This window comes from Hyperolius riggenbachi, chromosome 5 (assembly GCF_040937935.1).
Source record: "Hyperolius riggenbachi isolate aHypRig1 chromosome 5, aHypRig1.pri, whole genome shotgun sequence".
Lineage (NCBI taxonomy): Eukaryota > Metazoa > Chordata > Amphibia > Anura > Hyperoliidae > Hyperolius > Hyperolius riggenbachi.
Genome location: NC_090650.1, coordinates 116,253,604 through 116,269,101, shown reverse-complemented (window position 1 = coordinate 116,269,101; position 15,498 = coordinate 116,253,604). Strand labels below are relative to the sequence as shown.

At 41.7% G+C, this 15,498-nt stretch overlaps 1 protein-coding gene across 11 annotated transcripts in view; it reads right to left on the bottom strand.

Moving 5' to 3' along the window:
• The window catches only part of RARB (retinoic acid receptor beta), a 932,180-nt gene that overhangs the window by 52,630 nt on the left and 864,052 nt on the right, over positions 1-15,498 (bottom strand). For all 11 annotated transcript variants that reach the window (XM_068236165.1, XM_068236172.1, XM_068236170.1 and 8 more), the window contains one exon: positions 14,718-14,894. In XM_068236165.1, the coding sequence (XP_068092266.1) occupies positions 14,718-14,894 (177 nt within the window). The remainder of the gene's footprint in view (positions 1-14,717; positions 14,895-15,498) is intronic.

Genomic DNA, 15,498 nt, shown 5'->3' with positions numbered 1-15,498 from the left:
TAAGGCCTGGATTTTCAATACATTTTCAATGTTTTTGTAATTAAATCTAATAATGTTTGGCAAAGAGAAAAAAAATTGGAGGTGTTATTTGGGCATCTAGGCAAAAAAAAGGCGCATGGAAATTTGGGTCATTGCTAGTAGAATATTGGTAAATTTCACTGATATTTTACTATCCCCAATAGTAGAATATCATACATTATACTGATATTCCGATATACTACTATGTCCAATTGTCCCGATAGTAAAACATTAGTAATTATACCAACGAACGAATTGCCTGTTCCCTAATTATCACACAAACCCTCCCCTATCTAGGCAAAGCTTTTATTCTTTATAACGATATTCCTATTCTCAGCAAAGCTTTTATTCTTTATAAAGATGTTCCCTAAAAATGATTTAAACAATGATGCTGGCCAGCTTCCCTGGTCGCTACACAGTTTTTTGCCAGTTGTACAGAGCAACTGCCATTCACTGAGTGCTTTTGAAAATAAGCAAATCCCTGAGAATCCCCTATGAAGAGATGGTCTAGTCCAAAACCTGTTGCTTTTGTCAGATTTCTACTACCTACTGTAAGTGACAGCAACATGGGAGAAAAGTAATGTATGGCTCAGTTTACTCTGGAAAAAACGTACTTCTTATTTGTTTATGCTTGCACATATTTTTCAATTTTACAATTTTTCGCCATAGTGCCCCTTTAACACTAACTACCCTCCACCTAGTGCTCACCTGCTCCCAGCCACTTGCAATCTCATGCCCACCACTATTCCTGCAGAGTTCTGCTGCATAGTACCAGAACTCTACTGCCGCTATTTCCTTCGAGTGCTTGGCGTCTCTCACGCCCAAATTGTCTGCTTTGATTATTTTAGTTATTTGGGTGCTAGTTGAATGAAGAAATGCTTCAAGTTCAAGGAGAAGCATGTAAATAATCAGTTTAATTAGCTAAAACATTTGTATTAGGCTAGGTTCCCACTTAAAGAGGAACTCCAGTGAAAATAATGTAATAAAAAAAAGTGCTTAATTTTTACAATAATTAAGTATAAATGATTTAGTCAGTATTTGCCCATTGTAAAATCTTTTAAATTCCTGATTTACATTTACATTCTGACATTTATTACATGGTGACATTTTTACTGTAGGCAGGTGATGTAGCTGCTGCATGCTTTTTTGGCAGTTGGAAACAGCTGTAAACAGCTATTTCCCACAATGCAGCAAGGTTCACAGACAGGAAACTGCCAGGAGTACGTACTCAAGAGTTTCTTGTAGGAGGGGTTTCACCACAACATCAGTCATACAGCGCCCTCTGATGGTCTGTGAAAATGAATAGATTTCTCATGTAAAAGGGGGTATCAGCTACTGATTGGGATAAAGTTCAATTCTTGGTTGGAGTTTCTCTTTAAGCCAGACCTCCAACAGTCAGCAGGAGCAGACAGTGTAGTGGCTGCTCCGATGACCCATTGTAGTCTCGTTGGTGCTCGGAGCAGATGTGCTTCCACGAAAGGCTATATGAGAAACACAACGGCTCCCTGGGAAAAATCGCAGAACGCACAAGTGTGAGTTCCGCTTGCAGAGTGACAAGTGTGAATGGATCTTATTAATAAATAGGATCATTCGACTGTCAGTTTTACAAAGGGTTCAAAGGGACAAAAAAAGCCAGTTTCCCGCTTATGTGGGAACCGAGCCTTAGTGTCAGGAATGATGGTGTTACCTCTGCAGCTGAGAGCGGCGCGGCCGCCGCTCCCGCGTCTGACGTCACAGCGGATCCCGCCGCGTCCTCTTGTTCATCTCCTTCCAGCAGAACAGGTCTCTCCAGGGTACATCAGGCCAGAGTAGCGCACGCGTGTACTCGGAGACAGGACCTTTATGCATTGAGGAGGCGGTCAGCTGACAGCAGTGGTCTGGCTCTTGCCACTGATTGGCCGGGATTCGCTGGGCGGGACCTTTTGGTATGATCATCTGTATTTAAGACCTGGGCTGCCAGTGTCTCCTCGTCTGCTGTTGCTGAAACTTTGCAGTGAAAGCTCTCAGACCTTAGTCAAATCCGTGTGTGTTTGATCCGGCAGGACCCCGGGGATTTAGGCTTAGCTTAGGAAAAACATATTATTGTTTATTGATTATTTGTGTATGACTCTTTGCCTGAACCTTTGATTACTCTCTCTGCCTCTCGATTCTGTACCTTGCCATTCTGATCTGCTGCCGACCTCGGCCCGACCTCCACTCTGATTTAGCCTTCTGATTCTGTACTTTCACCCATCTGACTTGTTGCCGACCTCAGCCTGTTCTTTCACTACAAGTTTGCCTGACGTTATTGTACCGCTGCCTGACCGACCCGTTACCGACATTGCCTGTACGACCTCTCTGAATTTAGTGATAGTCCCTATCACTAAGGGGCTATCACATAGGAGTACTCCTGTGTTACTGTGCACTAACACGTGTGATCACACTCTGAATAAAATACTGACTACTGTACTGATTGAGCTCACTCTGATCATCATATGTACCACTGATCATTACACTTAAGGCAGCCATACACTGGTCGATGTGCCATCAGATCGACCAGCTGACAGATCCCTATCTGATCGAATCTGATCAGAGAGGGATCGTATGGCTGCCTTTCCTGCAAACAGATTGTGAATCGATTTCAGCCTGAAACCGATCACAATCTGTTGTGGTGGTGCTGCCGCCGCTCCCCCCGCCGGTATACATTACCTGAGGCTGGCTCCCGGGCGTGATGTCCCCATCATGTGGCACCTCCGGCTCTGGCATCCGCATAGAACTTAAGCTATCACACCAGTGACAGCGGAAGTTCAAATAGAGCGCCCTCTAGTTGTACTTCCGCTGTCACTGGCATGACAGCGGAAGTTATACGAGGATGCCGGAGGTGCCATGACGGGAGCAGTGACGGACGGGATGCCCGGGAGCCAGCCTCAGGTAATGTATACCTGATCGGATCGGCCGCCGCTAGCGACGCGCTCCCTACCCGCGGGCGATCGAGGGTAATTTCCCGCACGGCGCGATCGACGGACCGATCCGATTTCGGGAGGAAATCGGATCGGCGGGTGCGTGTTGCGCGAACGATTGGCAGCAGATTCGATCCCAGTGATCGAATCTGCTGTCGAAACTGCCGCAAATCGGGCCAGTGTATGGCCACCTTTAGAGTATGTACACACGCAATTACTGTCGCCCACAGGAATTGGTCCAGATTTGTTAATTGCCTATAGACTAGCGGCTTGTAATGTTGCTGTGGAGGCGGAGGAGATGCGGGTGCACAACGGAGCGGTTCCAGCTGGAAAAATAAGGAGGAGAGCAATGCACTTGGCCAAGACAATCAGGCACTCCAGATCTCTCTGTGACACATGGGGGCCACTGTACACAAGCTAGATTCTCTGCAGACACTACCCAAACCAGATATCTCAGCCGAGAACCCTCTACTGTGTGTATGAAGCTTTATCAGCTGATCTCATTTCCAGCAAATCAGAGCCTTACAAAACTATCACCTGATCAAACTGATTGCATTCTTTCCCACAAGCTTTCACACTCACAAGCAAAGGTCAGGTGCCAACAAAGTCATGTGATCTCAGGACACAAAGCAGACTGTGCCTGACCTCTGGGGAACAAGTCTCTGCTCTCTGTAGAGATAAACATTACAGGATGTTAATATACAATTAAGCCACCATGAAGAGGGTAAAAGTATTCCTAAATATGCCACTAGCTATGCTGATAACAAGCATGGAAAATCACTGAACAAACATTGAACCCCACCCACATTTACTGAGTACATTCCGCCATTCACCTCTATTATATTACTAACATAACTATAGTTTTGTTCCAGGCAAGTTCATCTAGTGTTCCCGGGAAGTAATAACAAGTTAATCTGATTCAGTACTACACAGTTGTGCAATCACATAACATTTGCCAGACTTCTCATACTATATCACTTTCCCATCCCCGCTGAAGAGGCAGCTGATCCTGTGTCACAATATTTACACAGCCACATAAAGTATTGAGCTCTGTAACGCAATAAGTGTTAAAAAATTATATACAGTAAGTTATACAGCATCAGGATTCATTGGAATGTGGAAACTGCTTTCTGTGCACAGGATAGCAGAGGCCACAAAGGCAAGGTATGTTACGTACAGGATCACATAAAAACTGTGTTTCCTGCTAGAATAAGCTGGTCTTCATACAGAGAATTATAAAATAAATACATTAATTGATATAGGGAGAATTATGCAGGCTGCAGCAGAAGTGTGGTGTAATTTGGAGAAGGGCACTGCACACCCTTTCAATAATATAACTGAATCAGTTACCTTGAGCTGGACAACAGCAGACAGAGGAGTGGGTAAAGAGTGCCCTGGGCGAAACAGGTAAAAGGGAAGCCAGAGTTTTCATAGCAGGCACACTGGTTACCGTTAATAGCTGATAATCGCAGCTGGTAACATAGGTGCCTATGGGGGCGGCCAAAATATTGGCAGGTGGGGTTAGGCATCAAAAGGAGGGGGGGGGGGGGTTCTTTAGGTTTAGGCACCAGTAGAATCGTCTTTAGTGTTAGGCATTGTGGGGGTAGGGGCATTAGGGTTAGGCAATGGCAGGGCTGTTTTAAGTTTAGGCATCAGTGGTGGATCTTAGGGTTAGACCAGTGTTCTCCCCAGGCTCTTTTAGCCGGGTGCTCCACCCAGCTAGTTTTCGTCAGCACCCGGCTGTCATCAACTTACCTCCTCCTATGCTGTAAGCAGAGTTGTGCAGAGAAGAGCTGGCCCTGCATTCTCTTGTCGCACCCCACCCTGATACTTATTCATGCCACCCCGTTGGAAAAAAATTCTGGGGAGAACACTGTAGACATTGTCGGGGGGGTTCTTAACTTAAGGTTAGGCATCGGTTACTGTTAGGCACGAAAAGGGAGGTCTCGTGTCAGTCTAAGGTTAGGTTAGGTCATAGTAAAGATTATCTATATTTTACTATCAAAATGAACTAGTGGAATATCAATAATTTTACCAATATTCTACTAGCGGCTGTAACTGGCACCCTTCTTACTTTTTTCATGTATGCTGGAGGAAGTCTGTGAAGACCCCCAAGGAGCAGGACGATCATGGGGAAAACAGGACAGTTGGAACAAGCTGATAAATGCCTTTTACGATTTCTAAAATTAGTCATGATAATATAATAAATAGCACTCTATGTTCTCCCTGAGCTTGTGTGGGTTTCATCCCCAAAAAATACTGTTAAGTGAATTTGTTCCTTCTGAATTGGCCCAGGGACATAGTAGGGACATTAGTCAATAACTATGGCAGAGATTAGATTGTGGGCTCTTCTAGCAGCTAGCAACATGAATATATACTCTATATAGCAATGTGAAATATGTTGGCAGTATAAAAGGCATTTTATAATACCATAATAGTTATATCTGCTCTTCATCCCCATGACAGTTTCAGACCTTTAGTTAAAATCTGGTTCCTTAGAAATCAAAACCATGTCCCCACTCCAATACGTGATGCTATGTCAATAATCTTGGGCATAGTGCCCTTTTTTAATGCTAGAAACAGACCAGCAGAAGCAGATCACCGGTTACATGACAGCTATTTCTAGAAGCTATAAGGTATTTACCAGCTTTTTCAACAGTAGTAGTATGAAGAATGGTGGATGAGATGTAAAGGGTTCCATAAACATGATTTTCATTATAGAATCAACAAGCAGAAGACAGGTACTATCCAGGAACAAGACTTTGTTGATGGTGCCACAAAGTGAAGTGTCTGTGCAGACAAGTTTCCATCCATACAAACATGAGGCATGGTCATTGTGCCTAGAATTTCACTTTAAATTACACCTGGAAATTCAGTCAAGAATCCTATCAGCCTTATGTTTAAACTAGCTGGTGGTGAACACTACCCTGCACGGGAAGGAGTGCCCATGCTATTTCTCTGCATGTGCACACCATCGGATCAGTGCCATGGCCAATCACAGTGGGGCAGGTTGGGGGTGGCATGTGTGGGGAACTACGGCCATTTGGAGGGGGGTGGGATAGGAGGAGGGGGCATGTGCAGGGCAAAATTAACTTTTATGAATTTTAATGAATGAATATGGCTCCTGATTGGAGTCATGTTCATACATTCACAGGTACTTAAATTCACTCATGGAACACATGTTCCCGTTTGCCAATCACCTACAATTTCCTGCTGCTGACTCACAAGATGCATATATACCTCTTGATTGATTCAAACTAGATGGATATAAACGTCCAATTTGAGTTAAGGCTTACACTACATATTTTTTCATACAAATTATCAGAAAATCTGCATCAACTTGGAATTTTCACCCAAATTACCATCCCTAATAGACCAGTAGTTCCAAAGATATTGTCGGCTGAAGCAATATGTCAATTTTTACTTTTCTTGTAAAAGTCAATGTTAACCCCATCCCTTGCACCTCTAGTCTCCCCATTGGTTATTAGTGAGATGCACAGCTTCACTGACCAATTGGAAAGCTCAGAGCAACTTTCACTTTTACTTTCAAAAAACACATACATGTATGTCTTAGAATAACCCTGAATCGTGGTCCCCAGGGTCCAACCCCCCACCCCGACCATCCCCGTTCACAGTGGGTGGTCCTCGGCTGTCTGCAACCTCCTGGAAGTTCCTCCAAGAGATGCAGGGTGATTATGAACTGCACATATGCCAGTTTTGAACTGTGATTGCGCAGTGAAAGAGAGCGCTCGTGGAAGAGTGCTTACTTTCTGTGCTTGCGCAGTTCTGAACTTGTGCCTGCACAGTTCTGAGTCATGCGCTGACACTAGGGGAAACATTTTGGTTTTAGCATCCCATGCAGGGACTTAGCAATAGGGGTTGCAGAGATTGCGACTGCATCGAGGCCCTTGGGCCAAAGGGGCTCCAAAGGGCCCTCTTCCAACTACAGTATTAGCTCTCAATTGGTCTTGTGCTCATAATAATCCCTTCTATAGATACATTGAATAGTGGTAATCATTAACAGACTGTTCCCCATCCCCTTCTTGCACCTCTAACACTGTAGTTGCCATTGGCAGGTTATGGTGCGCCGTATAAATTGATATGTATAGAGTGCTTGGGGGCCCCAATGTAAAACTTGCATCGGGGCCCAAAGCTCCTTAGCTATGCCACTGATCCCATGAAATATGAAGAGGACCAGGGGCCGGGAATGGGGGGCCACATGGACAACGAGCAGCGCCAGGACACTAAGAGGTAATCTAGCCCATTATGGACTTCATTCATTTTTTAGGGGGGTTCACGGTTCAGGGGAACTTCACCATGCAGCTCTCACAAAGAAGCCCTTTTCCTGTGTATTGTTTAGTTATATTCCCATTTTATATCACCCGAATTTGCAACAGACTTGCTTCAAAGGCTAATGGCCAGGATACCACCAATTGCAATTAGCCTACATATTTATTTATTTATTTATATAGCACCAACATATTACGCAGCGCTGTACAGAGTATATTGTCTTGTCACTAACTGTCCCTCAGAGAGGCTCACAATCTAGTCCCAACCATAGTCATATTCCTCTCATTACATTACATGCTTTCTTTCATTGTATATTCCTCCACACTGCAATAAGTATCATATTCATATTATTTCAAAACAGCAAAATATCAATCTAATTACAGATTTTTACTGGTAATGTTTGTCTTTTCTGCAGCCTGTATTTCCAACTAAAATTAAAAAAAGCACTCGTGACCCACCAGAAACAAACCAAAGCAGCTGGATAATAAACATACCCAAATGACTATATTATAAATTTGCAGTAGCTAAATCTCAGTCTGTTACTAAACATACTAACAAAAACCACAACATAAAAGTTTTGCTAAAAACCCAGCATACTGCGCAGCCTGTAGCAACATAAAAAAAAATAAAGAAAATAATTTTACCATAATTACAAAGTCTCTTTCTTAATATATGATGAAAAGAAACGCTGAAAAAACCATGGCTCGACCTCCTTGAGGATCTCTTTCAAATGTTAACTCCACAACTGCAAATTAGAAAATTATTCTTTACATCAATTCCCATCTGGACATAATCATTATTACAAATGTTAAAGCCTTTCTCCAGACACAGATCTACATATCCTGACAGCTTAATAAGCAGACTGTCCAACTTTTACTCAAACACAAGGATGAGCGAGAAAGTCTTTGCCAGTCTCGCTAACATTACCTCGAACTTCAGGTGGTTCTGTGGGTTTTCATGGTAGCCTATTTGCGAATTCCTTTAAAGTCAATGGGCTGACTTTAAATGTTAATAGCAAAGCAGCTAGAACCACCAAGTTTGCTAGGTATGTGTAGGAGAACAGTGGCAATAAGGGAAAAAATAATGTTCCAAAAGACCATTTGATTTTTCAGAAAATATCAGTTAGCGTGACAACAGGCAATATCATTTTCTGTCAGAGGTGTAATGCTTAGGGTGCTAATCTGTAGAACACTAAGGCCAGTTTCACACTGCGGATCGGCAGTAGCAGTGCTGTGACCACACCGCCAACAAGAGGCCTTCGGGAATTCACGCTTTAATATGCAGTAATCCCCGTCTGGCAGCAGGCCAAGCAGGAAGTGACGCTCACTTCCTGTTGGTGAATCGATGACTTGCGTGGAAGAGTATTGCTAAAATATGCTTTCGCACATGCGTGACGCGTAAAACTCCATTTAAAAACGCACATTGCCATAGATTAACATAACTTCCAGTCCACCACAGGAGCCGCACGGTAACGTAGGTATGCGCTCACATTAGATTGGGTACTTCCGGCGCAGAGCACCGCAGGCAATGTGAACTCCCCCACAGACTTTCATTGCCCTAGTAATAGGCTGCGGTAAAATGCAGCACTGCACCAGTGTGAAGGGGCCCTAAAAGTTGCAATATGTAACAGACAGTCCCACTGAGTGAAAATGTCAAAATGGAATGAAAATAGAATAACGTTTTATTGCTATGTTGTAACGGGCTTGTTTTGTACTAAACACCAGTATACAATAATGCCTAGGAATGACACTTCTCTATGTTGTGAGTACAATACAGCTAGTTAACCACTTGACGACCAGGGGATTTATGGCTGATCTGTGCTGCGTGGGCTCTCCAGCCCACAGCACAGATCAGGATAGAGCCAGGGTGATCAGACTTACCCCCTTTTTTCCCCACTAGGGGGATGTCCTGCTGGGGGGGTCTGATCGCCGTCGGCTTGCTGTGCTTTGCGGGGGCTCTTCAAAGCCCCCCTCCGCAGCGCTCTCTGCGCTCCGTCCCTCTCCCTCCCTCTCCCTCCCCCTGTGAGCTGCACATTGAAGGATAGGCTTCAGCCTATCATAGGCTGCGATCCCCGGCCAATTAGAGGCCGGAGATCGCCGATCTGCCTTACGGCGCTGCTGCGCAGCAGCGTCGTATGATGTATGCCGGCGAGCCGCGATCGGCGGCTCTCCGGCAATTCACGGAGACACCCTCTGTGAACGGACATGGAAAGGCCGCTCGAATGAGCGGCCGTTTCCATGGAAACCCGCAGACGACCAGTTTACGCCAATCGGCATTAGCTGGTCGTCAAGAGGTTAAGGAACAATTGATTCACTAACTTAAATAGCGCAAGTAACCTCCTGTTACTCATCCAGCCCTGAGCCCCTTTGGGTCCAGTCACTTTAAAGGACGTGATCCCTGCACTTTGATTGGCCCAATAGGCTGCCTGTCACTTGACATTCACTCTGAACTGCACTGACAGTTGCAACACCAAAAATAATGGCGCCAAACCGTGCTAAAGCCAGAAAGGTGTCTTTGCCACGAATTGCTTTGCCACATGCAAATATAAGATTCACTGAAGAAGAACCAGCTGTTGAGAAGAACTGATGGTTAAAGGGGATGGGTAAGGCAGAGTTGAAGATGGATAGACAGATTTTGTGAAGCTATGAATAAGTCCATGCAAGAGCTCAAAGAAGCAATGGCCAGCAGACAGGCTTGACGTGCTAAAGTCTATAGGATCACAAAGACTCGATCAAAGGACTGGGTCAAAGAAATGATTATAAGGACTCATCACATTCAGTAACTCCTTTTCTATTATCATAAAGGCATTTTAACTACTAATTTTAAAAATAATGAAATTAAAGTGTAACTATAGCCGAAACAATTTATGTTAGTTTTCAACAGACTGGAGGAAGGGCTAGAACATGGCATTGCTTGTTGTTGTTTGTACTCCCTATTGTGAGTGATTTAAAAAAAAAATAAACCAACACCAAAAAAAATACAAAAAACAAGAAACCTGAAAGAGGTTCTAATCCTTCCACACTACTAAAATATGTTGAACTGGTGTATAGTGAATAGGAGAGATTTCACCTGTATTCATGTCAGTATCCCAATGAGAATCAAGAGGAGGGTAAAATATAACCTACCATATATAAAGCATATGTAGGAACCTGACAGGGGTTATGAACTTGCCTTTTCCATCTGAGATTAAAGTAGAGTTCCAGCCAAAACTCTTTATTTAAAGATTTCTTCAATATATTACTTTAATATAGTGCATTCATAGACCACCCCAAATAGAATAAAATACCTGAGTTTTCTCCTATGAGATATTTTTAAAACTGGTAATAAAAAGAAAACACTTAAAATAATGTTGATAGTACTTTTACTTCTTCTTTTTGGTATGTATTCAATTGCAAAGTGCTAAAAAGTTAGTCTAAATAGAAGTAAAAAAATTATCTCCTAGGAGAAAACTCAGGAGAAAAAGCTAATTGCATATGGGCCAGGCTGTTAATTAACTGCGTGTGAAAATAACTACAGAGGAGGTAACTTAACTACAGAGGAGTTAACTACAGAGGAGGTAACTTATGGAATGAAGAGATAAGATAACTCTTTCACTGTGTGGTGGCAAGTTTTCTCTTGCCATATTATCTCCAGCATGATCTTAGTGAATTAAGGCCAAAATCTAGATTGTGTTTTTGCCAAAATGCACCTTGAAGATTCTTAGGGCAAATGGAAACAGGTGTTATGGTCAGATGAGACTGCAATAAAACTACATGATCTCAACTAAAATTGATATATCTAGCAAAAAGCCAATACAGCTCATTAAAAGACCAACATACCTACAGTAAAGCATTGAGGTGTTCTGGAAGTGTTTCTCTGCAACAGAGTCTAGGGCGCTTGTCAGGATAGGAGGTAAGATTGCTGAGATAAAATACCACCAGATTCTTTAAGGAAAGTTGTCAGTCGGAAGAAGGTTCACCTGCCAAAATGATTGTGACCTGATTCACATGTCAAAGTTCGCTGCCCAGTGACTCAAGGAGAAAAAGGTGAATGTCCTTGAATGACCTAGTTAGTGCCCAGACCTAAACCAAACTGAAATTATTTGGAATGACTTAAAGATTGTAGTCCACCAATAGTCACCATCCAATTTGACTGAGCTTTAACTAAGGACCAGGCATGGTTGATTGCTTTTCTTTCTAAGTGACTATGTATTTTTATTTATTTCTGTTGCTATTATATAGTTCTGTTTCTAGTCTACATTTTACTTGACTATTGGAAGTTCCAATGTCTATTGAAGCTGAAAATAATTTTTGTGTATCAGGCTACACAGCAAGCTTAGAAGTATTAGAAAAGTAAAAAAAAAATGGGAGTAAATAGATAAGCTGTTAGTATCTAATTGGGAGGTTGACCTGTGACTCACATAGGCATGCATGAGAGCGTGTTGCCATTATGAGAATTGTCATCCACGTGCTGACCATTGCTAATATAGTGACTAGAGGGAAAAGGGGAAAGAACAGCTTACCTAATAAATCACAGCGTTTGTATCGGATTAACAGGGAGGCAGCAGTTGACTTATCGTAATAGTGTAATAATGACAGGCATGCAATCAATGATATATGGTTATGACTTGTAGAGACCACACACACAAGAACTGTGATAAGAGAGTACAGTATGAATGAATTCACAGAGACAGAAAACCTCAGGGCACTCTCAGCAGAACAGAGGATAGTTTTACACTGTTCCTTTGTTTATACCATACATCAATGTCATACATGAGAGCTTATTCACTGCAGCTCCTGACTGGGTAAGAAGGGGAGGTCAACTGAATCACTATGCTCTAACAGAGGATTTACTTCATTTTTTCATGTTATACTCCGAGCATGATTAATAATAGCTACTAATATCTATAGGGGTTAAAGGATACCTCAGGGGCTATAAATCGTTATTATTATTAAATGTGAACTATACAGTGTTTGTTTTTCACATTATATTCCGTGCTTATTTCCAGTTCAACTTTATCTGCACTGAAAAGTTCCACCAGATAGTAAATACATTATGTCATGCGTGCTACAAAGTCATCTTTATGTATATACAAATAATACAACTTTATTGGCTATTCTCTAATGGACAGTGGCATATACAATTATATTCCCGCTTATTTCCAAAAAGTTTTAATTTCATGCTTTTTACATACAAACCATCAGACAAGAAGATTTCAGATCACATTCATTGCTTTATCATCAAACCTCCAATATGTTTAATAAAGGAACTGCATCAGTAATTCTGCTTTTACAAGATTTTAAGTTCCTGAAAGTTTCAGTCAACATAAACTGAACGGCAAAAGCAATGCTACTCTTGCTTTGCCAGTCTATTAATCAAACCCATCTGTACATAACAATGTTTACCTTTATCACTAAAACATCCTTCCAGTAAAGAGTATGGCTACCCACATGGTTAACTTGGATAAAATGTATTTGCTTAAACTAAGCTAAACCCAAAGATGGCAATGCACAGTAGAAAGGACATCTGGGCCCTAATTCAGGTTTTCTCTAAGGAGATAGTTTTTAACCTTCTGCTTAAAATTCCTTTTCAACACTCTGCAATTGAAAAAGCACCAAAAAGTAAGTGAAAAAGTACTGTCAAAATTATTCTGAGTATTTTCTTGCTTGCTGGTGGCTTTAAAGGCATTTTATTGACAACATGTGAAAATATCACCTAAAGAGAAAACTTACGAGACAAAGTGAATTGAATAAGGGCCCTGATGGAGAAAAAGTGAATTGGATAAAGGCCCTGATGTATCTAAGAGAAAAATTAGTTGTTGGGCATTTACGTATGTATTCTTAAACCAACTAGAGCCTACTGTGACCATCATACATCAATCATTCATACACCTTCTCAAAGTCTTATAGGAGTACTTGTTCATGGCACGTCTGCTTGATGTCCATGGCCTGTGGTGTTACACTGGCTCTGATAACCCACTTAGAATCCAGTAAGTCTACTGTATGACATGTTGTGTAGCCACCGTGTTTGGTGGTACCTATGGCATGTCTATTGTTGACATCATCTGAAAGGTATGATGTACATAGGGATGGTCAACGTGATGCAAATAATTTCGAGTTGATGCAGCATTATGCAAATTTCCCCCTGGGGTAAAAAAAAATGTTTCAAGCTGCATAAATTTGCGTGCATAATTTGCATAATCTTGCATCTACTCAACATTTTTTGCATCTCATTGACCATCCCTTAATGCACATAACTGAACAGAACAAATGGTGCTGTTTGTTACTGGCCTAATTCCAAGCTGCATACAATAAGCATTATTGGTGCATGCAAATCAATGGCCATCTCTCATGGCTAGATCATCTCTTCATTACCCCTGGGCTCAATAGCTGTGCAGCCGAAAAAGAAGGGTAGCCTCTAGGTATTCTCATATGATCTCAGGCTGCAATACACATTCAGATTTTCTTCAGTCTCTGGAAGCCAAGCCCACCAGAGCTAATATCACTTTAATATATTCACTTTGATTAAAGTGGACCTGAACACATAACTTCCTCTCTACTCTAAAAGATACACAACAGCATAGGAACCTTTATAGAAAACCGTTTTTGTTACAGCTGATACAAATGTGTCTACTTCCTGCTTTCATGGCAGCAGACATATTGTTAGCATCCTGTGTTTACAAATTAGCTGCTCTGCCGTGGCAGAGAATATTTCTGAGCTGAGAGATCAAGTTACACTGGTTATTAGTCACAGATGAGAGGGAATTAGACAGGCTAAACACTCTAATTACAAAAACAGGGTGCATTTATGTTTTCCTTCTGTCCTGTGCAAGAGTTCCGGTCCACTTTAATCAAGGACCACCTCCAAAATAAAGAATGCGACCAGTGGAACTCAGTTACGCCAGCCAACATATATATTACGACAAATGGATTCCAGATACAGTATCCCATGCACAGAACTCCAATAATATCTATACCAATCCTAGTACACTGGAGATGACTTCGTAACATGTCTATCAATGAAGTGTAATGCTTGTTGTTTAGAATTCAAATACACAAAGATACTATACATGCTGTATAAACATCAGAGGTATCAGAAATACAAGCTGAGCCTGTAACAGGTAAAATCTGGGTCTAAGCACAGTTTGAACATGCATTATTTCTGAGCACTATGTTTGATGTTTTATGCATTGTGTTGACATTTGTGCCTCAGTCATGGATGCCATGAAGCTAAATCATAGACTTTGCCTGTAAATGTTATACAACAATGCCGGTAACATTTCAGGTCCCATTTTTTTAAAAGCATTCAGCAAAGCGACTCTACTTCACATATTTAGTCATCTGACATGACAATTCGTTTGATCAATATTTCAAGGTTTGAATGAACATACTTTTATTTCACTTTAAATCAGAATGTAGACTTTCGACTCATTCAAGGATGCAGTAAACCAAAGAGGTGGAATCTGTACAGTAAATAGACAGCAATCCTCACCAGAATATCCAGACATGCTGCTTTAAGGAGGGTGATTTGATCTGCAATTGTCAGGCTGGTAAATCCAGGTAACCGCTTTGCAAATTCCACTATTTTAATAATGCACTTTGTTGCAAGTTCGCTAAATTTGTCCCATAGTCCAAGGTCTAGTCGGACGCGATGATCGGCGCTGGAGTTCTGTGAAAGACAACAAATAAAGAATAAGCCAATCTACCCTGCCCAAAAGACACAGCAATGCATTACATAGGAAAATACTTCATGTGCTACTGTAGTTATATGGAAATGTGTTACAATGGTCAATGAGGAAATAGACCTGACACAGGCATGCTAACCCCACTATGTATTGTACACCCAGTTTCTGTGGCCCTTATTCAATTCACTTTTTTTCCCTACATTTTCTCCTATGATATTATTTTTCATCTTCTGTTTAAAATCACTTTTTAGTACTCTGCAATTGAAAAAGTAACAAAAAACAAGTGAAAATGTACTTTCATAAGTATTCTGAGCATATTCTTGCTTGCTGGTGGCTGTAAAGGCATTTTATCAATGAGATGTGCAATTATCACTTTGGAGAAAACATCGGGGAAAAAATAGAAATTAATTGGCCCATATGTAATTAATTTTTCTCCTGAGTTTTCTCCTAGGTCAGTGGTGGCAAACCTTTTCGAGACCGAATGGCCAAACTTTAACTCAAAAGTCTCTTGTCTCTCGTAAAGTGCCAACACGCCAATTTGAACAAAATTACCACCCCCTTCAGAAGAGATGACAAATACCAGGCCCT